This window comes from Salmo salar, chromosome ssa01 (assembly GCF_905237065.1).
Source record: "Salmo salar chromosome ssa01, Ssal_v3.1, whole genome shotgun sequence".
In the NCBI taxonomy this organism is placed as follows: domain Eukaryota; kingdom Metazoa; phylum Chordata; class Actinopteri; order Salmoniformes; family Salmonidae; genus Salmo; species Salmo salar.
The window spans coordinates 34,092,015-34,119,001 of NC_059442.1; the positions used below are offsets into that span (position 1 = coordinate 34,092,015).

The 26,987-nt window shown below is 43.3% G+C and overlaps 1 protein-coding gene across 2 annotated transcripts in view; it reads right to left on the reverse strand.

Moving 5' to 3' along the window:
- Positions 1–22,130, reverse strand: part of LOC106601406 (tyrosine-protein phosphatase non-receptor type 21) — a 29,335-nt gene extending 7,205 nt beyond the window's left edge. The window contains exons 1-16 of one of the 2 annotated variants that reach the window (XM_045717132.1): positions 21,747–22,130; positions 20,215–20,518; positions 17,022–17,191; positions 16,528–16,625; positions 15,169–15,236; positions 14,980–15,050; positions 9,962–10,049; positions 9,553–9,641; positions 8,909–8,996; positions 8,521–8,600; positions 8,344–8,439; positions 7,913–7,973; positions 7,593–7,674; positions 5,854–7,367; positions 4,836–4,970; positions 1,531–1,749 (exon numbers count right to left, since the gene is read on the reverse strand). In XM_045717132.1, coding sequence (XP_045573088.1) covers positions 1,531–1,749; positions 4,836–4,970; positions 5,854–7,367; positions 7,593–7,674; positions 7,913–7,973; positions 8,344–8,439; positions 8,521–8,600; positions 8,909–8,996; positions 9,553–9,641; positions 9,962–10,049; positions 14,980–15,050; positions 15,169–15,236; positions 16,528–16,625; positions 17,022–17,191; positions 20,215–20,394 — 3,039 coding nt within the window. In that variant the 5' untranslated portion in view covers positions 20,395–20,518; positions 21,747–22,130. The remainder of the gene's footprint in view (positions 1–1,530; positions 1,750–4,835; positions 4,971–5,853; positions 7,368–7,592; positions 7,675–7,912; positions 7,974–8,343; positions 8,440–8,520; positions 8,601–8,908; positions 8,997–9,552; positions 9,642–9,961; positions 10,050–14,979; positions 15,051–15,168; positions 15,237–16,527; positions 16,626–17,021; positions 17,192–20,214; positions 20,519–21,746) is intronic. The other variant, XM_045717133.1, reaches the window with a different exon arrangement.
- Between the last annotated feature and the right edge of the window lie 4,857 nt (positions 22,131–26,987).

Consider the following 26,987-nt stretch of genomic DNA (forward strand, 5'->3'; position numbering starts at 1 on the left):
GGGGGGGGGGAAGGTTCACCTTCCAACAGGACAATGACCTTAAGCACACAGCCAAGACAACGCAGAGTGGCTTTGGGACAATTCTCTGAATGTCCTTGATTGGCCCAGCCAGAGCACAGCCTTGAACCCGATCTAAAATCTCTGGAGAGACCTGTAGCAATGCTCCCCATCCAACCTGACAGAGACAGAGGATCTGCAGAGAAAAATGTGAGAAACTCTCCAAATACTGGTGTGCCAAGCTTGTACCGTCACACCCAAGAGGACTCCAGAGGTGCTTCAACAAAGTACTGAGTAAAGGGTCTGAATACTTATGTAAATGTAATTTTTAATTTTATTTAAATTAGCAAAAATGCCTAAACCTGTTTTTGTGTCGTCATTATGGGGTAGTGTGTGTAGATTGATGAGGGACAAAAACACAGTTGAATCCATTTTAGAATAAGGCTGTAACGTAACAACATGTGGAAAAAGTCAAGGGGTCTGAATACTTTCCGAATGCACTTTATCCGAGTGGTCTTAAGGTCACCAGAGTATTCTGGTTTAATAGACTGGAGGGTTTGAGCAAGGACTCAGCATATGCAGGTCACGTGGAGAACCGTAGGGATAACAAGAGTGACTGCACCCTGATAATCCCAGAGCTGAGAGAAAAAGTAACACTCATGAGTTCAGACTAATAACAGATCAACCTGGATTCTGTGTCCATCACAGACCAGCAGGTGAAGCTGACTCCTGCCACAGAGGGAGGGAAGGTGACACTGACCTGTAGCAGCACCCTGACTGACATTACCACCTACACCTGGTTCAAGAACGGACAACCTCTAGATCAGGCCACACTCTACAGACAGTTACTACTGTGCTATAAAACGCCACAGAGATCTCCACTCTCCTGAAGTGGCTGCAATGTGTTTTCTTTGTCAGAGCTTTTTTCATTCATTTCTGCTGGGGAGCAGAGCTCCTGCCAAAGTGAACAAGAGTCAGATAGTGACACTAACCTGTAGCACCACCTGCACTCTGACTGACATTACCAACGCCACCTACACCTGGTACAAGAACGGATAATAATAAGAGAATTACCCCAGAGCCAGGACTGAAGGGCTATGGCACAAAACCAACCGTAGGCCTCACACCTCTACTTTCATATTGACCTACGTGGGATGTTTTCTACATTAACCTAAATTCATCCTTTTCTTTCTGGATGTTAATAACAAAAACTCTATATTGATTCATTTATTACAGTAAGTGGGATAATGTTTTCATAGTTCAAGATTATGCTTCTGTTCCTTCTCCATGGGATTCACTATTTCCAGATTTAACACTGAGTAATGTACTCTACATGGAAAATACTGACGACATTAAAAAGCAATTTTTGCTTTTCGACCAAGTTGCTCTTAATTCATATGGTTTAGGTTTGTGCGTTCACATTTGTTTTTATGAGATAGTTTATATTACATTGTGATTAAGGTGAAAAATCTGTTTGAAATAAACATTTTAGAGAATATATTTAAGCATATGGTGTATGTAGTCTAACATTACCCTGATGTGCGAGGCGTTGATGTAGCCCGTGTTGTTCTCCTTGGTGGGCACCAGCTCCACACGCGTATCGTCATAGGGCAGCACGTCCTGGAAGCGGTTCCTCTCGCCGCTCTCCGGCAGCTGGGCGATGCTGCAGTCGCCTGCCGGACGCCGCTTGGCCACCTGCTCGTACTCTGTGAACACCATGCCCTGCTCCATACGCTGCTCCAGCACCTTACACTGAGAGAAACAGTAAGACACATCGGATTGATCAGCTTCTAGATAGGAAACAGGTATGGAGTTGAAAAGCTATAGTTTTGTGAGTAAGTATGCAAGAAGAAAGTACATTTTCCTGATGGTTAGAAACATGTAGTAGCCGTATCTGGTGTGCATGAGACGGAAACATATCAGTCACTGGTGAAATGTGATTAAGACTTAAAAAGCCCTACAGTACATATTACTTAAGATACACTAAAACATGCAGGAGTTTCTACTAAAACAGATAAACATCAAGATTTACTTGGTAGACCTGCTCTCCTATTTATTTACGTCACCAGTATCATTCAACGCCTTTGTTCTGTTTAAACTACGGTACTGTTTAGATCTCCTTAAATAAAGGCTTATATAATGCATGATGTAAAACACCCCTTTGAATACAGGTGACCTGGATGTACAATAGATGTTAGAAAATTCCCAACAGCAATTCTTTTAGACAACATTTACTCTGCCTGCTTGATCACCTGGTAATCGAAACCACTTACACGTCCCAAGTAAACTATGCAAATGTAGAGCCATGTCTGTTTCTTTAAGGGCTGGGTTTCATTTCTAATGTGCCCACCTACAAGCATGGCATTGTTTATTAAATCAGAAACACCAGCAAAGTTCAGAGTTGCGACTGAGCCAAACAGCTTTTCTGAGCCAAACACCTTTCCGTCTTAGCCTACACTGAGCTATAGGGGGTGAAAACTTGAAATCCATTGGATAATTAGTAATTTTCACTTATTTCTGCGCGAGTCTGTATTAAATATATAGACAGAGTACAAAACATTAGGAACACCGGCTCTTTCCACGACAGACTGACCAGGTGAAAGCTATGATCCCTTATTGATGTCACGTGTTAAATGCACTTCAATCAGTGTAGATGAAAGGGAGGAGACAGGCTAAAGAAGGATAAGCCTAGAGACAATTGAGACATGGATTGTGTGTGAGAGCCATTCAGCGTGTGAATGGGCAAGACAAAAGATTGAAGTGCCTTTGAACAGGGTATGGGAGTAGGTGTCAAGAACTGCAATGCTTTTGACACCATGCCCCAACAAATTAAGTCTGTTCTGAGGGCAAATGAAGGTGTTCCTAATGTTTTGTACTCATGACTATTTTATAAATGGTATAATAATAGCTTGATATGATTGCATTTTGTAACCCTGTTCTCCTACCCCCATTAAAGTCTTGCTTCACTACATGTTCACTGCTTTAAATTGGTGCAGCTAAACCACAAGTATCGATCCTATAATGAAAAGGCACCCGCAAAAGAAAATTAAAGGAACTTGTTTACCTATTTTGTTGTGCTGTTATATTTGTATTTCGTGTCTGATGCGCTCAGGGTGTTACATGTCATTTGCAATGAGCATCATGATCAAAGTCATTGTAGCCCAGCTGTCACCAACCTTTGCTGAGTCAAAATCACTTTCTGTGTCAAAATGCAAGCCGAGATCTACTGCTCTGATTTTCTAAAGCCTATGCAAGATTAACCTATTAAAAACAATACTGTAGCAATGAGGGTTGTGCAGTAGGCTATAGACCCAATACATTATCACTGCATATCGGCTTTGCTTGTTGTTCGGACCATTTTCTGTTTTTGTATTACTTGAGGCACAGCTGAGTGAGCATACATTTAAATAATGTGCTTTTTATTTTTATTTTACTGGGCTGATGGTCCCTGCATCTGATGGTCAGTCTCAGCGGAAGGGGAGAGAGTAGCAGACTGAGGGTCCGCCTCTCACTGTCCGTCCTTTTCTCTACTGACACTGACCAAAAAGGGACACCGTCTTCCCGCTGATGGTGAAACTTGAGTCGCACTGCATTATTTCTGCCTCATGCACAAATTCATGTTGCTACTCCTATGAACAGAGAAAGTGAAATATTTCTAGGTATTAAAAAGACCCAAGCCGCTAATAATAAACGCAAACCTATCGATACACTTTCCTACTCATTCATTACACCTGCAGTGCTGGTTGTAGCGCCAATGGAAGTAGGAAGAACACACATTTTATGGCTTATAAAAGTGTTGAGTAAAGTGTTGAATAAAGTGTTGACAGTGCTGAGTAAGAACTTAAACATGAACTCACTCATAGAAACAGCAGCTCTTTGCTTTATTTGTTGACAGTTTCACTCTAGTCAACTATGCCTTAACTTTCTTTTACACCTCCTATGTTACTGCAGACATTGTAATCTGAGCCATCCGATTGGCCAGTGGTAGGCCTATAGTGCACTTGATTTGCTCTCCAGGCCCTCTGGGAAGGCAGAGGTTGTACCTTCAGACACATGAAATGGGAACACTTCGCCTACCGGCATGTCTGGCAGCTGAATCGGGTGCACCTACCGCCAACAGCGCAAAACAAATAAATAAAAACACGAACGCAAGGCTTTATCGTTGGGTGTTTATGGAAATGTTTGGCGATCGACTAGGATTGCCTAGGAGATGGACCATACGACGGAGATGGACCGGTTGGTGACCACTGCTGTAGCCTATCATTTCACTTCCCCTGTGAGGACCATGAGCACGGGCTGACTGGCTTTGCTGTACCGCAGCCGAAGCCTGCCAGCAGCCTACCTACCAAAAGGTTGCACCGTGCCCATTACAATGTAGAAAAATACATGGCTCTTATTGAAGATGCAAAAACTTGAGATAACAATAGACGGCAAAGTCAAAGATACTGATTTCCGTCTGTGGCAAAGTTTTCCCTAAATGCTTATGACAAATCCAGCTCCAGAACCAGCTGGCTAATCTTTTGAATATGGTGTAGCAAAAAACAAACGGCAACAACAGATAACCTTAGCTAGCTAGATAAGGTTAGCATACTAGCTAGCTACACTGACAGCTGTCAGTTCCCCATTTGTTGATGTTTCTCCACTCAATGTGGAATTCACCACAACGTTCTATCCCACCCCCAATTCGTAAATATGTATAAGTAGCCTGCGTCATTGTTCTGAGGTGGAAACATAACTATTTTGCTCTAGTACAGGAATTACGCCGAACTAGGGGACGCATTACTCCCTGGTGGGCACCTTTAAACTAGTCTAGAGCATTGCCCACTGCCAGTGCCTACCCTCTCGTCGTTGGAGGCCTTCTCAGGTTGGTCCTTGCCCCCCTCGTGCATGGGCAGCCTGGACAGGGTCAGGCCGTTGAGGGCCGCCACCTTCAGAGGACCCATCTTCTTCAGCTCAGCCCGCTTCTTCATGCCCTGTTGTGACGGAGGACAGAGAGAGAGGTAGAGGGGAGAGAGAAAGAGTGAGTATGACTCAAGTTGACCGAATGTCTAAGGAAGTTAGGGGAGGGGCAGTTATGGCCCAGCCTGGTTTGGTGGCGTGTTTTCCCATGGAATGCGACCGAACCAGCTACTGAGGTCGCCTTGCAACATTCCTTTCAGCTACAGGTGCACAAGGTGTCATCGTGAATCGGTCCCCCAACCTCCATGAAACTACCCAGAATACCCCTGCATTGGTGGGTCAGTGAGTTTAGGAGTGATTGTGATGTCACAGGTTTATTCACCTGACCAGTGAGTTTGTTTTTTACATTTATTTAACTAGGCAAGTCAGTTAAGAACAAATTCTTATTTACAATGACGGCCTACCCCAGCCAAACCCTAATCTGGACGACGCTGGGCCAATTGTGCGCCGCCCTATGGGACTCCCAATCACAGCCGGTTGTGATACATCCTGGAATCGAACCAAGGTCTGTAGTGACGCCTCTAGCACTGAGATGCAGAGCCTTAAACCGCTGCGCCACTCGGGAGGTTGAAATGAACATGGCCCACTTCTGGCCTTCGGTATATTCCACTATTGTGTTGTGTGACAGTTTGTGATGTGAATGACAATCATTCAAATGTCAGACATTTTAGCTGAGAGGAAAAATGTATCTTAACTGACAGAAATTAAAAATAGTCTCCATGAAGATTGGGTAACAGCTGTTCCTTGAACAATGAAAGACACACTGACACCTCTAGTCAGACATAGTAGTCAAATGTGCTTTTAAAAAACAATGCTAAATACAGAGGCATGTTTGGGCAGCGAGTAAGGCAGTGGAGACTGGGGCTACTATGGCAGAGGAAACGGTGTATGACTCACGGCAGGAGGCAGGCCATCAATGGGTTTCTTCCCAGCAGGAACGTCTGACACAGGCCTCTTCTTGATGAAATCCTTCTTGGTCTTCGGTTTGTTCTGCCCACTGATGTCACTATCCGACATCGAGGGCACCATCCTGCCAGTCTGCCCACCCTCAAACAGGTACAGTGACTCAGCCTCCTGGATCAGTGGGTGCACCTGATAGGCCGGGAGGCCAGACAGGACAGGGTCAAGGAAGGAGCCAATGGGATATGCGGGCGGGGGCTCCAGGGAAATCTGGCCCAGATTTGTTAGAAGCTGCTGCGGGTCAGGCCCGGACAATAGTGCATCGTGGGATTGGGGGGTGTGGCGTCCGCTCTCATCCTCAAACTCCTCTTCCTCGCTGCTGTGCACCAGCATGGTGGCGTCTGACAGGGACTTCTTGTGGCCGTAGCGAACGTCCTCTTTCCCCTCCCCCCCGTCCTCTGACTTGGTCCGCTCCAGGAACACGTTGAGCTGGGAGCCTGAGGAGGGGCCATGTGGGGCCAGAGGGGGGGTGTCTGCGGCCGAGGCAGATACAGTCCTTTCCTTGACCCTCATACCCTCCAGGCTGTAAGCCAGGCCGGCAATCTCGATGGAGTTGCGTTTGTGTGCGTTGTGTTGGTGGGGGTGGTGTTGTGGGGGTCCAGCCAGGAACAGGGGCTCGGATACCTCCTGCAGGGAATGGGCTACAGGCAAACTGTCCTCCTGGAAGGTCTGGACCGAGTGGTGAACGCGCCGCGTAATGATCAGGTCCGGGTTGCTGCTGCTCACATACAGGTGGCGAGACAGGTCCGGCGTGCTGTTGGCGGGCCGTGGGTGGGCGCCGTATGGGTAGGGGGGTGGAGGGCGGTACACTTGGGTCCTCATGATATTGGCCGCAGGATACTCCTGCGCCTGCTGCAGCTGGACGTTGGTCAGCTCGGGCACACTAACCGCCCCCACCACCGGCCTCCTCTCCGTGGGGTAGGGGTATGGCGAGGGGCTGTGGAAGCTGGAGTTGAGATGGAAGGGGTAGTGGTGGTGCGCTCCTCCTCCACCATGCTCTCCTCTGATCTCCGGCTGGCTGTAGACCAGGGGGTCCGGCCTGCTGTAGGCATACGAGTTCCCAATGTTCAGGTTCCTCATGGAGTGGCTCTGGCGGTGCTCGTGGCCATGCACCATGCCCCCTCCACCTCCCCGGTTCTTCTGCCTCATGACCGTCTCGTAGTCCGGGGTGGCACGGTAGGAGGGGGGGATGAGTGCGCTGTGGCGGTGCGAGGGCACGTAGTCGGGCCGGGTGATGTCACTTCCTGTGATGGAGGGGTTGGAGGACATGGGCGAGGGCTGCATGTAGTGCTGGGGGTTGGTGAGGGAGCTGGTGCTGTGGGCACTGTACACGCTGCCGTTACGCAGCCGCCCGTTCCCACCGCCGCTGTTGCCGTATTCGAGTGGTGAGCGGTCCAGGCTGGTCTGGGAGTGGTAGTAGTAGCCGTGCTGACTGTTCATGTACAGGTTGTCTGAGAGAAAGGACAAAGACAAGGTATTTTACAACTACAGGCATAGGAAGGACATATCCATTTTAATAACCCTTTAATCTAAGCATTGTTGCATGACTAGGCAGCGAGCGGACATTCACCTTCTTCTGTTTGTTCATTAGGGCTCAGATAGATGCATGGTGCAGGTTGAAATTAGAGACAAAACACCAGTGATCTTGGTAAGGTCAGGCCTAACTCTATAGGTACCTTGTGAGGATGTGTAAGGCTCAGTGAAGTGACCATTGTAGTGCATCTGTGGCGGGGGCAACATGTAGGGCGGGGGCTTTGGCTGCACAGAGAGAGAGAGAGGGAGATCAACCAACAACACGATTTAGTTACTGCACACTTGATCTTCATGCAGCCCAACAGCATGGAATTACACACAAATCTAAGTGTGCTGAAGCACTGGCCAGAGTCTGACGTTTGTCATGTGCTGCGCTCCACCGGCCATAGCTCAGAGGGAAAGTGTGTGTGTTTGAGAGAAAAATTGTGTTTTTGTGTGTGTGTGCAGTTCACTGGCAGCGTACCAGAGACATCCTGGTGGAGGATCGGCGTCTCACCGGGTTCACAGCAGTAGGCTGGGTTTGGCTGAGAACAGGAACATAAAAACGAAACACAGGTAGTAAAAACAAAAAGGCTTTCTTTCAAGTTGAAAGGGACTCAGGGAAGTAGTTTTAAGGAGGCTGAATAGCTCAGATCATCTCTGTAAAATTAAATCTCCCTTTATCGCAGTGAAAGATACAAGCAATATCCAGGAGAGAACTCCTTTTCTTAAGATTTGTTTTATTTGTATACGTCTTTCTTCGCCCAAACATTGAAAACCTAAAAAGGTGGTGATGAGAGGATTGGTGTCATTTGAATGTAGCTAGGGTGTTTTGTAGGCCTCTGGTTGGTTTTTAGGGGAGGCTCTCTGAAGAGACCTGCACTGTGGGCGGTGGCTGCGGACAGCGTTGCTCACCCCTTGTTAGAAGGCAGAAAAGGAAAGCGAGGAAAGGAAAGAGTGAGAATGGACTTCTGGGAGCCCTCAGAAGGCGAAGGGGGGTCAGACTCCTCTCTGGAGAGAGGAGGAGAGGGGACAGGAATGAGAGAACACACACACAGGAACTGGGCTAGAATTGTTAAGAGTGACACTTACAGGCTGCTCTTGTTGATCTTATAAAACTTGTGCCTGGCCAGACACATCCGGCACACATATTTGGAGGTTTCCAGGTCTTCCTGTAGAGGGGAAAGAAAACATTCACAGCGTTAGACATTCAGTATACTGGACTAGTGGTGGTGTTCTACTCATTCACCGACCCAAATACAACTGAATGGGGCTTTAGCCAGCGGGTGTTGACCTTATACGCACGTGGCATAGTTACCGCCATACAAGCACACAAGATCACATGTTTATCTAGAAAGGGCAATACACATTCACACAGCATGCACTGTGAGAGCATAGAACTCCAGTGCATGGGTGGGGACAACGTGTATAATGGGAAGAGGATAATTGCGGTGTGTGGTGGTGGTGGTTTGAGACTCACGGTCTGGAACTGCACGCTCTCCTCTTTGTTGGTCAGCTCCAGGGCAAAGAAGGACTTATTGTGAGTCATGTTGTTAATTTCATTCCACCTACACAGTTCATTAAAACACAGGAAGGGGGGGGAGAGCATGAGGCAGTGGTCACAAAACCTCAATTTCTGCAGCCTGCTGTGGGAGGGGAGTGACGCTAACAGAAACCATATCTGAGTCAATAGTTAGAGAAGTGTTTACATTAAACACTCTCAGTAGCATTTAGACTGGGATATTCTACACAAAATGAAACTTCCTCTGGGTAAAATTGAAGGTTTTTAGTAAATTGAAGTCATGTAACCTGATCTGAGGCCTTGAGTTTCCCCTTGCCAGGTCACATGGTCAGAAAAAAACCCTGACCCCAACTATAGAACATCCCATCTGATCCAAAATAGCCAGAGACAACCATGCCATCTAAGAATAGTAGCTAGCTGTGGACTGAACCAGACTCAATATGCTGAGTCATTGGATCTAATACAATTACTGCTTCATGTACACAAATAGCAGACAGGCTTTTATTCCGACAGCTCATATTTAGAAGCAGAACATATTGCAGGCCTCGGGGATTACTGTAAAAATTGTATATAAAAAGAAACTAAATTCTTTCCTGTCTTACTTGAATACAAGGGGTGGCCTGCCGTTTTTGTGCTTGACAAAAATGCCATCCAGACAGGCCCCAAGGAGGATATCAGTGCCTTGGCTGTCCTGTGGGGATGGGAAGAGACAAGAGGATTAAATGGAAGAACTATAACTAATGAAAAATGTGGACCTCACTGAGCTTTTTTGTCCTGTGTGCTGGGGGGGGGGGCTATATTTATCCTTCTATGAATATATTCCAGAAGATCAGCACCTGCATCTACTGCATTTTGAACTGAAAAACCATCTGTCCCTTGATTCATGTCTTCACACATATATAATGTTGAAAATAGAGGTATTGACCGAAAGTCAATAGGACTGGATAGCAATGTAGTAGTGCAGTAAGGCTTTGGTGGAGCAGGTTCTGTAGGTTGGTGTAGCTGTGTTACCTTGGCTGGGGTACTCTCCTGGCCATAGCCCTCCATCTTCTCCACCTCCTGCATGTACAACATCTCAGCCTCTGGGGCAGGCAACCCCCTGAGAGAAACACACACGGCAACACACATGGAAGTTAAACAATACACATGTCCAAAGCAGACAGACTCAAATGGAGACACCAACATCCATTAACCAGCACAGACAGAGTACACAGACAAACCCACACATACTTAGGTCACATTCTGAAACAGGATTCATGACATCACACCCAGTGCTCCAGACTAACATTTTCCCCTGTTGGCACTGGTGCCACTAACTCTTTCAGCTGGTGGCACCAACCCATGATATCGCTCCATGACACAATAGAAAAAATAAGGAATCATATTATAAAGTAATTCAAAGTGCTTTATTAAAAAGGTGTACTAGACTACTGTTTGAGATTGTATTTCTAGAATACAGTTTTCATCTAACATGTCTATGCAGGAATAATGCATGATTCCAGCGAATTTTGGGCTGATAATTAGGTTATCGTTATATTACTGTTAAAATAGGGCCCCATCATTTTGAGGGTTTCAGCATCGTAGCTGGTGAAACCCTATTGTATTTATTGCAGTCGATTATTATTTTCCTTCTTCTGCCGATTGATGATAAAAATGCATATTCCTGTGAGATGGTAAGGCCGAGGTCAGGTTACAACTTTGCATGATGGTAAAGGAGCGAGGGCCACACCCTATCATGCAATATGGTGGCACTAACAAGTGATTGAATATGCAAACTTACATTTCACACCCCTCACCCTGTTTGAGCTAGAGTCCTGAAATTCAGTAGATCGGTCCCTCTCCTCACAAGGAACAAGTGTGCCTCAAGGACCCATAAGGTACACCATGATGGATTTTCTACCATTTAGAATTGTGAAAAACAGTTACTTAAAAACACTACTTCTCTGGCACCAAATGACTGATCTGTACAAAACATGGCATCGATGGAGCAAGCTCTCACAAATTACTTTTTTCCAGGATAGCATCTCAAGCATTGGCTACTGACCAATAAACAATCACGTGGGTGTGGTCTGGCACAAACGCATTTAATTCCGACACAGATATTAGCATTGTAACAAAATTTGGTACTCGTCACAAACACTGTCAAGACTCAACATATCTAAGCACATTCAGCTCAACCACACAGTAGCGCTATAATGGACACGTTTATAATCGCTTGATCGGATTGACTCAGAGTGATGAAATTTGGCACACATGCTCAGGGATATGAGCCTGGTTAACCTGTTAAGTACGGTTCAGTTTGGCTCCATGGTGGTGCTGTTGGACAGTAAAAATCTAAAATTCATGCACGCTCATTGGCTAATAGCAAAAGTCTTGAAAAATCGATCGGACTAGTGGTGCTGCAGAAGAATACATTTGAAAGTTGTAAACATCCTTCAAAAATGGTCCAAAATACAAACGGATATTACACTGCATGATCAGTTTGATTTTGAGTTCTGATTTGGCAAGTGTGGTAAACAGTACAGAAGTAGCTCATCTTAGGGAAATGTGCCCAATTATTCCTGATGGTGACACAGTGAGCCCATTGCTGAACCATGTCTTTTGTTCAATAAAGATACATTTGTCTACATTTGTCTAATATCACTTTTTTGGGGCTTATTCACTACCTGAATAAGTGGAAACTCCAAACACATTAGCTAGATCGCTAACTCTAAACATAATACCCACTGACGGTAGCCACGTATTAATCTAAAAGTAAAAAATAAAATAAAAACATTGCTGTGGTAGCCTACTACTCAATGGAGTCCCATGCACTTGCAGTGGACAATGCACATTTCTTGTGCGCCATATCTCAAAGCCATATCAAATATCTTGGTTGTAAAATAGTTTCTATAGAGCTCCATTAGCAGAAGAAGAAAACATGCCTACAGAAAGCTGAGAAACTCTTCAACAGTGATGACAGTAGTTGCTTCCAAGGCTGTATTTTCCCCGCAATTGAGTTAAATGATATTGCCTACAATCTGAGACCGGCGGAGAGGGAGTGAGTCGCTCGCTCTACACAGCATCAAAGCAAGCTCCATCGGAACAGGCACAGGGCAGAGACTTCCATTACAGGAACCACAAGGATTAGGGCCGTCCCGGACAAAAAACAATATTGTTTGACCAAGAGTCGTCTGTTCTTTCGACCAATCGGTTGGTGGCTGACTTAGTTGCTGAAGTGGCAACATAAATTACAGCAATTTCTGACTGAAAAGTTGTTTAGGAAAAACATTCCCATTTCCTCAACCCTTGCTCTATTTATGTGACACATGTACGCATTGCATGCACGTGACCAATACGGCCTGACCTATTGCATATCATAATCACATCAATAAATAAACTCTGATATGTAACACGTGACAGCACAATTGATCCAGAGGATGTGACAAACACGAAACCGGGAAAGTTTACTGGTTAATCCAGAAGTAAAGGGGAAGTCAGATGTGTGGAATAAATTTCTCAAGTTGTGGAAAATATTGGCATTCAAGAAAAAAAAAGAAGAGGTAAGGCGCAAGTTCTGTGTGCATATTGTGCGCCAAACAGGTGCTGTTAGATTACAATATCCTTTTTCTGACCGTTGGGAACAATGTAAACACTAAATACATTACAAGCGTACCAAAGAGTCCGTTGTAACACTTTTTTTGTAAAGCCTTTATTACAGCAAAGACTAAACAGTCGCATTCATTACTGAATGCAATTCCCGAAATGGAATAATTTAGGCCTATTTATTGTTTACGGTAATTATTCAGTGGTCGCTTTGTTATTTTAGAACTAAAATGCTTGATTGTATTTCAAATCATGAATTTCCCTTCTAGGCAGAGTTGAAGAAAAAGCCATATCTCAGTCTGGCCAATAAAAATAAAATATTAAGATGGGCAAAAGAACAGACACTGGACAGAGGAACTCTTCACTGTTGACGTTGAGACTTGACCTTGAGACTGGTGTTTTGCGGGTCCTATTTAATGAAGCTGCCAGTTGAGGACCTGTGAGGCGTCTGTTTCTCAAACTAGACACTAATGTCCTCTAGTTGTGCACCGGGGCCTGCCACTCCTCAGTAGGCCTTTGTAGATATTCCATAAAAATAAATGAAAAATAAAAATAATAAAATCAGCCATTTCCAGCTACAATAGTCATTTACAACATTAACTATGTCTAAACTGTATTTCGGATCATTTTGATGTCATTTCAAAATAAACAAAAATGTTGCTTTCCTTTCAAAAACAAGGACATTTCTAAGTGACCCCAAACTTTTGAACGGTAGTGTATATGGATATTTTATAAAGCCAGGCAAATTGAACAGTTAGGCTATTGATTATAGACCTAATTAAATTGGGGTTTCCTCTCGCCTCACTTGTTTAGACAAACCGGTGTCAAAAAAAAGTTTAGGGCTGTTTTCTTGCCTTCTAACGCCGTTGCTGCCTCCGCCGCATTGTTCAACACCAATATGCTGGTTAACTTTGCTATTATGCACATAGCAACATGGTCTACGAAAAGGCGCTAATTCAATGCACTAATGCGTTTCAAAACCGCGGAAAATTACCACTATCCGCAGGAGAAAACGCATTGGTGATAAAATAATATTTTTATTCGTTTTGCACTATTGTCCTTAAATAATATAACCATATACAATTTCAGTTGCACATGTCTTAGACTGATGGACTGTGCCATCCCCACGGCCTCCACAATGGATCAGTCAACTCAGACAGCCTCCTGGGGGGGGAAAAAAGCATTGCATGTGATAAATTTTTCACTAAACCTCAGCTAACTCTTGTAATGAATAATGTGGAAATTGAACAAGTTGAGGAGACTAAACTGCTTGGAGTAACCCTGGATTGTAAACTGTCATGGTCAAAACATATTGATGCAACATTAGCTAAGTTCGGGAGAGGTCTGTCCATAATAAAGCTAACAATAATATGCATGTCAATCTCTCCTGGCTCAAAGTAAAGGAGAGATTGACTTCACTACTAGCACACAGCTCTGACACCCATGCAAAAACAGATAAAAAGACACCTTATGGAACAGTTGGGCATGTGAAGAGACACCCACACAGACATGCATACACACACACGATAACATACGCGCAATACACACATGTACACATAGATTTTGTGCCTGAGGTCACACAATGTGTTGTGAAAACTACTAACTATTGTTTTTAAAATTGCTTTAGTTTTGCTAGACCCCAGGAAGAGAAGCTGCTGCCTTGGCAGGAAATACTGGGGACGCATAATAAATACAAATGTAGAATGTGCAGCTCGTACCCATGCAACCAATTAAAACATTTACTCGCACAGCCAAGTCAAAGGGTAGCAAAACGCAACGAAATGGGTCACAGTCTGGAGCCCTGACAACCCTTATCTCAAACTGAAAGTGTCAGTCTAGTTCAACCACCAGCAAGATCAGCTGCTGCTATGTGCTATCCCCCATCACCTCCATCTTCTGTTCATCTGTGTTACTGCACTTCGTTTGGCACACACAAAGCAGTGAAACCATTTCATACACAACAACATTGAGGCAAGCATCAACTCCTCACCTCAACTACAAAACCCACCCCCCCCTAACCTGACACCTCCCTCCCCTGTAGCTGGGGCCCAAAACAGCTTTTTCCATCCATCTATCCAGTTCATATGGGGGGGGGGGTGAGCAGAAGGCTGGAAAACTGCAGGTTGGGATGGACGGAATGAAAACCAGCTGGCCTTGGATGTGGCTTGGTGCCAGGCCGGCTTGGGGCTTTTCATCCATCTGCCTGACTGTAAATTAGAGCTGAGGACCCCTGGTCAGATGGGTTTATTTTCGGCCTGCTGAGGCCAGATGAGAAAGAAGCACCATGGACTGGCCCACTGCATGGATCGAACCTGGACTCAATTAAAAGGCACTGCGAATGTCAGCCTTAGGAGATGTGAAGGGGGTTCCTGTGGAGAATATAAGGCATGTCTTCTTTTCCACAGATGGAAAATCTGATGTGGTAACATCTGAAGATTTCTCACCTGTAGTTCTGGTAAAGCACAGCCACTTTCTGAGTGGCCTCTTCCAGTACTCTCTCATCCTGGATCCAGCCCTATGAATAGATGGGGAAACCTAGATTACATTGTGCACATTCATGAACAGATGACTATAGATCGTAAAACAAGAACTTTGAGACGCAAAGCCATAGAGAAAAGAAAGAAACTGCTTACGATAGGAAAGAGCACAAACTTCTGAAGAAACTCCTGTGAATCGTAACGATTGAAGTCTCCGAAGTCAGCTGAAACAGAAAATAATAAAATACAATCTTAATTTTAGTACACTGGGTGAATACATAACATTACAGTAATATTTTTCCTAGCAGTGAATACAAGTGAAAACCTGACAAACATTTATTTAAATAGGTAAAAGTCAAATGTGTCTATTTCTGCAGTTAGTGCGAGGCAGACAAAGCGTCCATGGATTTTCAGAATGGTATGACGCTTATTTTAGAAAAGCAGGGGACCCGTGTGTTATGACACAGGATTGCTTTAATGCCTGAAACTGTAGTGGTCCAACGTTAACAGCAATCTCTGTCTGCGCGCCAGCTATGTTCACAGCTATGTTCAGTATCCCAGGCATTAGCCATGCTAGCTACGGCTCTACCGGCCAGGCCCCTACAAGCCCTAACCTCAGCAGCTAGGTAAAAATAGACCATGTCCAACATCTTCCAAGCAAAAACCAAAAACAAATTTAGCAGGGCTTTTTTTTTTTAAGTCAACAAACACTTGAGGTTTCTTAAAGCTTTTAGTATTACTGGGATGCTATTTTGATCTAGCTTGCTATGCAGTTTGGGCAGCAATAGTTTGGACCTGGGTTGCACCAGTAAGTGATCTCAGTTGCTGTGCAATGTTAACACCTAGGCCAGTAACTTGCACTGCCTGATATAACTTTGCCAGTAATGTTTGAGATTCTTCTGGCTGGGCAAAAGTGGGAGTCCAGAAATGTCAAGCTGGAAACTCATGCAAAGGAAGTTTACAGGTTGGTTTGGGCTTGATGGTGCTTGTTAAGTGTCCTACATTAACAGACTTGTGAAAAGCTCAATTAACCCCAAATAAAGTACTCGACTCAGCTTTTATACAAACAAGGTTCCTTAGGATAGTAGAAAATGGCCTTACGTTGTACAATGAGACAATGATGTTCTCTTGAATAGCAACTGAAAATATTCAAGTTTAAAATTCACATTTTCCCTAGGTATGCTTTGAAATCATATGAGAGTTCTGACGAGTCCCGAGCTGAGATTCAGTAATGATCCTCAAAACCTTACTCTAACAACTTCACTCCTGTTGCATTGGTGTACCGTCACCAGCTTTAGGTTCAACAAAGCATGAGCTGTGGAATTTACAACAGGACATGACAGCAGTGTGTGAGTGTGGTGCAAAACACTTGCTGTGGCCACCTACGGCAGGACCTGACCTGTCACCACAGTTTGAACAGGTGGCAATCCTCAGTCACCCCATCAGTAGATAAGTGTGTACTGAGTTTAATTTCCCATTGTCACATTCAGAGCCAGTGTTCAGTATTCACATTACCTTGCACTGCCAAGCCAGCCAGGCGGATGGCCTGTTCTATGGAGCAAGGGATTCGGCCTTCGAGAACATCCTTCTTCAACTGGAGATAATACTGATATCTGTAGGGAGGTAGAGGAAGTTGGTTAATCTCAAGGTGTGGACAGAAGAAAAACATGACTTGGTTTGACACCTCCATTCAAATCGGTCAGTGAGATGTGATGTCATACTGTAGTGGGTGCCAACACAGGGGAAAAAAAGTGCTTACTGGACTGAGTTGCTCAATGCTCAGTAAGTGTTATGGCATACAGAGTATGGCAAATCCTCTGGCATCTAGGACACACATGCATTACATTCCACTACTTTTGACTGATCCAATAGGAATGGATAGATGAAATCAATATGGTGGGAACTGTGTGGCTCAGAGTTACCCAAGAAATACATGGAGACAACATTTTGGCATGAGAAGCAACCTGAATGAGTGTCTAGTGTCCCTCTGTGTTAAGCGGATATCTGACCTAGTGATCTCCTGCTGCAGCTGGCCTACGGAGGGCACGTAGAAGACCACTCCGAAGTAGACGGTGGGCTCCAGGCCGTACTTGTCCAGCTGCTTCTTCAGGGGCTTCTCCAGATCGATCCATCGCTGCTGGTTCTGCTTGTTGAAGTACCATAGGCTGAAGTACGTTATCTGGTGGGGGGAGGAAAGGAAATATGGGGCTTTAAATCGGGGAAACTGGAAGCAGACTATTGAAAGATGAGGCGATTGTGAAATCGTTACTTGTTAATGAAATAACAGTAATATGGTATTTTGGTTTACAATGACAATAGCTTAGGTTAAATTTCCTATGCTAAATTATAGAATAGTTCATATGTTTGTGCTTCCTTCATTACCATGGCGATACTACTACACAAAGCTTGTATTCATTTGAAACATTAATCTTGACCCACAAGCCCAAAATAAAGTTAAAGGCTGCTGTGCTGCTGCCACTCCCTGTCCAGTCTTGTGACTGTCTGCTGGGGTGGAGCAGTGTGTATCACACAATGAACAGTGGTTCTGGAGTTGACCTGTATCGTTTATGGTGAAGGGAGTCACAGTGTGATTGCTCTGACTACAATTATACCATTGCTAACCCATTTACAACGTCTGAATTGTCTCTTTGAAGTGTTGGAATTTATATCAGAATTCACCACTAGGCAATTTAAACCCTCCCCCATTGCTAACAATTCACAAAGTTCATGGTAAAGATCATCAACGTCTGTGAGAGAATCAAGACATTCCAACAAAGAGAATATTCTAGAGATTCTCTGATGGCAAAATAGTCCGACCAAAACATAGGCTACTAGCCTACAGATTTTGAAAGCATTTCTATCTTCCTTTTATATATTGCATGGTAACAGATCCTTCAACCATGTGACCATAGATTTATTTCAGTGTCCTTTCCTATATAAGGCCCTATAAAATCTAATTTTTAGGCCTGATCCATTTAGTTTTTCCCTAAATTCAGTTCTGTTTTGTTTTCCAGGTTTCTGTTTTTTCTTCTCAGGTTTAAGCTCTAAAAAAGAAATCACACTTTTAGAATAGAAAAACAAAATTGGATGTTCAAAGTCCACAACAATGCTTAAACAACGAGACTACTTTTGAGGTCTGGGAAAAATATAAAGAAATTTAGACTTTTTGGTTGTAGTTGCCGAGAGAAGTTTCTGTAGCGCTCATGTGATTGCAAAGTCGTCTATTCTTCCAATCAATCGACTGGTCTACGTTTTTTGTTGTTGTGTATTTTCCATTTATAGACATTAATAAAATCAATTATATGCACTGAGCGATGCTTTAAGGGCACTGTTTGATGAAATAATTAAGACAAATGACTCAAGGAGGGAGCCAGAGATCAAGACAACCAGAAGAACAAAAACCTGTACCCGACCATCCTCCTCCCGCTCCTACTGGCCTTTGCAGATTCTGCCTTTACGCTCCTGAAGTTGCAGGTAGGCTACACAAACCTGTTTCATGTCGAGTGCCAATTTATCTTACCGTTTCTACCAATCTGCGTGCCAGTTCTGGTTTTCATATGCACATTCTCAAACAGTTTCATTTTTAATAACGTCTTCGCATCTCAAAACCATTGTCGTGTTGTTAATGAAAATTTGAACTAAATGAAAATGATTCAAATCTAAAAGTAACTTCTATTGCCAACTATGTAAAAATATCATATATAAAGCCAACAAATAAAAACACTGCAGACTGCAGGTAGAAAATATCCTATGAATCACATTGGCTAAGCATGGCCTGTCTGCAAGGAACTTGAAACATTGTATCAACTATCAACTTGGTCTGGTGCTAGAAAACTAGCAACACTGTATAAATATTCTGGGCCCTCAGAGTTTCCGGGTCAGACACAGCTGTAGGCTATTTGAGCAAGGGATAAGAAGTAATCAGGTAGGCCTATTTTATGAAGTTTCCACTGGATCAGAGCATTGTTGTTTTATTTTGCAGAGTGGTTATTGAGCTGTAAAGATTTTTCAAATAGTCTACACTGAGGAACTATTGTCAATGGATGTAAAAACAGACAGTTTATTTGCTGTTTGAGATTAATTAAAAATTACTTTGAGATGCTCCACAGCTCATTAGTTGTGGTGGGTTAAGACAATCAGAAATACTATCAGATCCCAAATGGGCACATTTATAGCCCTACATTTGCACACAGTCCAAGTAGCCTATGCCTACTTCTATGCGTAATCAGGTGCGCATCCTTACTCAACATTGACAGGAGAACTCCAAACAAAAGACAATTAATAAATTGGCAAAACTCGTAAATGGAATGACATAAACCAAAACCTTGTTTTTAACAAGTATAGCATAGGTTTTTGAGCTCTGCAAACAACGTGTCCACTGACAATGAGAACAGTAAAAGACTGTCAAAATAATAATAATAAATTGAATACATTAACAGAAATGACCATAACCAAACAAACATTGTAGATTAGAAATTATGAGAAATAACGGTAAATGTACTGGTGATAGTGGTGTGCCATCCCCGCGGCCTCCACAATGGATTAGTCCACTGAGTCTATCGACCAAACAATTTACCAGTCGACTAAATGGGATCAGCCATAAACAAATGGCCACTGGATTTATGTAAATAATCATGATATAAATTCTGCCAGGTATGCTTAGGCTACTTTATAGCTAACATTTAATTGAGTTTTTTTGGAATGCCTTTCCATCTTACCAGAAGATGAGTATCATTAGCATCATCATTAATGGCTACACAAAGTACAGACATATGCAAGCACACAATATTTTCTTTATGCGGATTCGAGAACATTCACATGAAACTCTGTTGCCAATTAAAGTGAAACCTAGCTACCGAGTCTGATTCAGATGCATACTGAATCACAGCACAGGTGTGTCCACTGTGTCCACAGCAGAGGTGGGTCCACTTGAGCGGTGCATGCATGGCCTACGTGATTGAAGAATGACTAGGTCGATGTGGAATGCCTTTGGCTGAATCAAATTATTCTTTCCATACCCTCAAGACAATAGGATAGGTTCTAGGTTTCTGATTGTTTTATAATGACAGGACGATCAGGTAGGCTGTTGGAGAACAGATCATAGGCCATGATAACTTTAGCCTAAACAGCCACCCAGTTGAGAAGAGTAATCACGAACAAAACGACAACCATCAGTGTTTCAGTCATCTTGAGCATACATACCTCTCGTAACTCAAGTCTCTGTGCAACTGCCTCCAAACATTCCTGGCCGGTGCTCTCCACAGAAAGAGTAAACTCAACAAATTCACCATTGAGCAGCTGAATGCGGGTGACCAGACAGCTCTTGCTTGAGACAGTATACCTTCGAGTTCTTTTGAGTTTTAAGCCGAATGGCAAGGGCATGTTTCAAAGTCCTTTGGCAAGGAGTACTTCCTTGATCCAGAAATATATGTCCCGTTGTCTCTAAACTTTGCCCATCAAAAATGTAGTGGATAAGAGGCCATCCATGAGTTGGATACATATATCCCTGTGAAAACAGAGAGACAAATTGTTATGAGATTATATAAATTATTTGATCATTCCAGATAACATTTTCATGACAAACAACATAGCAAGCAGTATTATACTATATGACATGTTATTCGGAATCACCAACTTTGGTTCTGGAGAGCAACAGTGGGTGCAGGCTTTTGTTCCAACCCAGCACTAACACACCTGATTTTAATGTTCAACATTGATAAGTTGATTCAGTTATGTAGTGTGCGTGGCTGGAACAAAAGCCTGCAATCCCTGACCACCAGTGACCACTGGCAGAGGTAACCAATCTCAGAACATAAAACAGATGCCCTTTATGAAACAACCCATTTTATTGGTAATCCACTTAGCTAGACAGGGAGCATCTAATTTCTTGGTGCAAATCAGACAGTCGAGTGATTATTGAATGAGCTGCAAATAACTCTGTACCAGTAGCTTGCTAATGGTTCTCCATCCCAAAGTTATCTGTAGGACACTTCCATTACACTGGAATAACAGAGATCAAAATTGGATGTTGATAGACAGTGCAGTGCGCTCCAGTCCAGATTTAACTAGTAAACTAAAGTTGTTTGTTACAAAAGACAACGACTTTTACTAGCTAATAGCCAATATACTAGATGACAATGTTCAATACATTATATATTGTAGAGACGGACAGTCTTCATCAGATATGAGCATTTTTGTTTTTACGTTAGTTAACTAGTTAACTAGTCCAACTAGCAAAGTTAAATTAACCGTGTTAATTTAGTTAGCTAACGTTAGCTCATTAACGCCATCAAGTTGAAGCAACAAATTACTTCGGGTTACATAAAAAATAAACAAACACTATTTTAAACAAAGCTAACTATACGGTTATAAAACAGATATGCTCCCCAAAAAGCCTAAACATAGAACCAAAGACAGTTTTTAAACGTACTGTACTATCCAGTAAATTACTTCATGGTTTCCCAAGCTCGGTCCTGCCACCCTCCCCCGACTGCACTTTTTGTGTTTTGTCCTAGCACCACACAGCTGATTCAAATAACCAACTCATCAAACGTTGATTATTTCAATCAGCTGTGTAGTGCTAGGGCAAACGTTTGGGAAAGCCTGCAGTACACTAACTTTAGCTAATTAACTTGCAGGTTAGCATAGCTAACGTCGTCAGCGTCAAAATGGGATCTCCATCACCATAACAAAATCCCTGCAAATAGCCAGATAGTTGACATTAGCATCTTTACCTTATTGATGTCCGCCAAAAGCAAATTAGTCCATTTGTAAATTGTGCATATCCAAAGCTGCCGCCAGTCATTATAGGTGATAGTTATGTCAAATATCGAAAAGGTTTAGTTTAGAAGCTGCATCCAGAAAACCAACTCAGCTAACGACGTGCTTCACTTCCTGCGGAAAGAGCAACAAGTGTGTTTGAATCTCTACATCCGCGGATCTATATTCTACTCTTTTTTTACGCAACCGTTTTCGTATTATTTTGATTTACATAGACAAACAAAACTATGAACATTTACATGAAATATAATATTTTCTTGAGGTCCTGTATGAGTTTCAACGGCTGCATTTCTTTATAAAGGTTTGAGTAGTTCTTCAACAGCGGCGTGATACACAGCAGATTTAGAGGCAATGACATCAGACAGCTGGAATGCCAGGCAGGGAAAATGCCAAGAATGAGACAGCTGCCACCCTGCCTACGACGTACGTTATTCAGCCCCGTACACTGAAAACCTAGATTTATGCTCATGTTATACTCATTTGTGAACTGTCCGTTTACTTTACTCATTTATTCATGCCAGCTGAGGTTGCTGTAAAATAGTGTGATACTGCTGGATGAAAATAGACGCGCACACACCCCTCCCACTAGGACAAAACTGAGACAAGTTGACTTTTGTGCAGAGTGCATGATGAAAGAGGAGGCGGTTCATAACAACATAACAAAACATTTTATTGTAAACATGAACAACACTGTTAGGCAGTCACAGCAAAGGGCACAGTTAACTAGGCTACATTTCTGGTCTAGTTCATTCTCATCATTGTGTAACAATAATCGAAATACATATTGGTCAACACTTTTTACCGTAAATCTCCATGGCAATACAGTGTCCAGAACAGGAATGGGCATTTACAAAAAGTATGAAATATACAGCTTCCATTTATAAAACACATTCGAGATTCAAAAACCTCAATATCAAATTGCTCGTAGCGAAAATAGCATCCTTTGACTTCAAAGCTCATTAAACTAATCCTTAAAATACAAATAAAATCAGAACTCATCATCACTGAAAGAGGCTAGAGTGTTTATATTCTCCGTGACTCCTGGCGCTGGGAAATCAGTTGCATTGGACACGTAGAAAGACTCTTCCAGCTCTTTGGACAGTCCACCACGATTGTCTTCTAGGTTGATTGTGGTCCTCAAGAGGCAGAGGGGTATTTTCACCAAGTGAAAGACAACAGCCGTTTTCCCTGTCATGACCCTGCTCATCAAGGCCCTCTGTACCTTCATCAGCATCAGATGAACTGACAGACACAGAGTCAGTCCTCTCAGGAGGAGGGCTACCATGTAACGGTGGCAATGGAACGACATTCTCCAGCCCACCACTGTCCTTGTTACTAAACTATGCATAGAGAAAAGGTAATTGTCCTCTTTGGTTTCTGATGGTAATCCTCTGTCTAGAGACTCCATACACTGCAGATGACTATGAAGAAGGTCAGTCTCTGTCTCTTCACCAGTCTCAGGCTCTGCACCACAGGTAGGTGTGTTCGCTGGACTTTACAAGTCATTGCGCAGAGTCTCCAGTAGATGGCGCATTTTGTCCTTAAAAATAACAAAAACAAAGTTATTGAAAAAAGTTCACTGGCTCTGACTGAGTAATTCTCTGACAGATCTCTAATTTCATGTACAGAACGTATCAGCTTGTTTGATTTTCTTTTTGCCATTTTGTATGTAGCATGAGTGTAAAAAACAACAACACAATAAAGCTGCCAGTGCAGATGCCCATGTAAAGTCGAGACACACCTCATCTAGTCAATGTTTGTTCTTGTCCACATGACGTTCAAACAACTGCTCTAAGACCCTTTGGAAGGAGAAGAAATTAGTATGAATACCTACATGGTGTAACAACACATTCATATTCACACGGACACAGAGACCAGTTAATCAACTTCATTATTCCCCTGTTTAAAGTATTACAGGTTTCATGAGGTGGGATTATTACGAGTAACACCACTTGGGATTTATAGCCCAGAATTAATATCATATGAGGTGCTGGCTACAAGGTCTCTCATGTCCTGAGAAAAACAGTTAATATAAAAGTGACATACACTATACAGTGCATTCGGAAAGTATTCAGACCCCTTCCCCTTTTCCACATTTTGTTATGTTACAGCCTTGCTCTAAAATTGATTAAAGAAAACAATTCTTCATCAATCTACACACAATACCGCATAATGACAAAGCAGAAACAGGTTTTTAGAAATGTTTAAAAAACAGAATTACCTTATTTACATAAGTATTCAGACCCTTTGCTATGAGACTTGGAATTGAGATTGGGTGCATCCTGTTTCAGTTGATCATCCTTGAGATGTTTCTACAACTTCATTTGAGTCCACCTGTGGTAAATTCTATTGATTGGACATGATTTGGAAAGGCACACAACTGTCTATATAAGGTCCCACAGTTGGCATTGCATGTCAGAGCAAAAACCAAGCCATGAGGTTGAAGGAATTGTCCGTATAGCTCTGAGACAGGATTGTGTCGAGGCTCAGATCTGGTGAAGGGTACCAAAACATTTCTGTAGCACTGAAGGTCCCCAAGAACAGTGGCCTCCATCATTCTTAAATGGAAGAAGCTTGGAAGCACAAAGACTCTTCCTAGAGCTTGCCGCCCAGCCAAACTGAGCAATCTGTGAAAGAGGGCCTTGGTCAATGAGGTGACCATTTTCTGTGGAGATGGGAGAATCTTCCAGAAGGACAACCGTCTCTGCAGCACTCCACCAATCAGGCCATTATGGTAGAGTGGCCAGACGAAAGCCACTCCTCAGTAAAATTGCACATGACAGCCTGCTTGTAGTTTGCCCAAAGGCACCTAAAGGACTCTCAGACCATAAGAAACAATATTCTCTGGTACGATGAAACCAAGATTGAACTCTTTGGCCTGAATGCCAAGCGTCACGGCTGGAGGAAACCTGGTGGCAGCATCATGCTGTGGCAGGGACTGGGAGACTAGTCAGGATCGAGGGAAAGATGAACGGAGAAAAGTACATAGAGATCCTTGATGAAAACCTGCTCCAGAGGGCTCAGGACCACAGACTGGGGCGAAGGTTCACCTTCCAACAGGACAACGACCCTAAGCACACAGCCAAGACAATGCAGGAGTGGCTTCAGGACAAATCTCTGTATGTCCTTGAATGGCCCAGCCAGAGCTTGGACTTGAACCCAATCGAACATCTCTGGAGAGTCCTGAAAATAGCTGTGCATCGACGCTCCCCATCCAACCTGACAGAGCTTGAGAGGATCTGCAGAAAAGGACGGGAGAAACTCCCCAAATACAGGTGTGCCAAGCTTGTTGCATCATACCCAAGAAGACTCAAGGCTGTAATCACTGCCAAAAGTGCTTCAGCAAAGTACTGAGTAAAGGGTCTGAATACTTATGATATATATTGTTTTTAAGTGATATTTCAGTATTTTTTGCAAACATTTCTAAAAAACAGTTTTTGCTTTGTCATTTTGGGGTATTGTGTGTAGATTGATGAATCCATTTTGGAATAAGGCTGTAATATAACAAAATATGGAAAAAGTCAAGGGGTCTGAACACTTTCCGAATGCACTGTACATACAAAAGTACGTGGACACCACTTCAAATTAGTGGATTCGGCTATTTCAGTCACACCCGTTTCTGACAGGTGTATAACATAGAGCACACAGCCATGCAATCTCCATAGTCGGGGCGGCCGGTAGCCTAGCGGTTAGAGCGTTGGGCCAGTAACCGAAATGGTTGCTAGCTCAAATCCCAGAGCTGACAAGGTAAGAATCTGTTGTTCTGCCCCTGAACAAGGCAGTTAACCCACTGTTCCCTGGTAGGCCGTCATTGTAAATAAGAATTTGTTCTTAACTGACTTGCCTAGTTAAATAAAGGTTAAATCATTTTTTAAATAAAAATAAAATAGACAAACACTGGCAGTAGAATGGCCTTACTGAAGAGCTCAGTGACTTTCAATGTGGCCTCGTGACATGATGCCACCTTTCCAACAAGTCAGTTCGTAACATTTCTGCTCTGCTAAACCTACCCCGGTCAACTGTAAGTGCTATTATTGTGAAGTGGAAACATCTAGGAGCAACAATGGCTCAGCCGCGAAGTGGTAGACCACACAAGCTCACAGAACGGGACCGCAGTGTGTAAAAATGCAACATTCACTACCAAGTTCAAAACTGCCTCTGGAAGCAACGTCAGCACATGAAATGGGTTTTCATGGCCGAGCAGCCACACACAATGCCAAGCGTCGGCTGGAGTGGTGTAAAGCTCGCCGCTGTTGGACTCTGGAGCAGCGGATGCCAGGAGAACGCTACCTGCCCCAATGCATAGTGCCAACTGTAAAGTTTGGTGGAGGAGGAATAATGGTTTGGGGCTGTTTTACATGGTTTGGACTAGGCCCCTTAGTTCCAGTGAAGGGAAATCTTAACGCTATAGCATATAATGACATTCTAGACTATTCTGTGCTTCCAACTTTGTGGCAACAGTTTGGGGAAGGCCCTTTCCTGTTTCAGCATGACAATGCCCCCATGCACAAAGTAAGGTCCATAGAGAAATGGTTTGTCGAGATCGGTGTGGAATAACTTGACTGGCCTGCACAGAGACCTGCCCTAAACCCCATCGAACACCTTTGGGAAGAATTGGAACACCGACTGCGTGCCAGGCCTAATCGCTCCACAACATCAGTGCCCAACCTCACTAATGCTCTTTTGGCTGAATGGAAGCAAGTCCCCGCAGCAATGTTCCAACATCTAGGGGAAAGCCCAGACGAGAGGAGGCTGTTATAGCAGCAAAGGGGGGACCAACTCCATATTAATGCCCATGATTTTGGAATGCGATTTCTTCGATGAGCAGCTGTCTACATACTTTTCGTCATGTAGTGTACCTGTCAGAGTACAGGCCCCTGGACAATATCTCATTTGTTACATTAGCAATAGATTCAAGGTTAATTATTTCTACCTGTAGAGAAAATAATTATAAGCCGGAATGGTTACTTTACAGGGAAACTATGTACTGTAGGTGAGAATGCTAGGAGTTGCTAGGGCTCTGAAGTGATCATGAATTTATTATATCTAGCTGCCTATTTCACACTTTACCATCTTCTCCTATATTTATAAAAGCTTTTAAAGCAGTAATTAAAAGTTTAAAAAAAATCATTCTTACTCTGCAAAAAAACCCTCTTCATGATAGGAGATTTCATTATTTCTGGTGAAACCCTGCA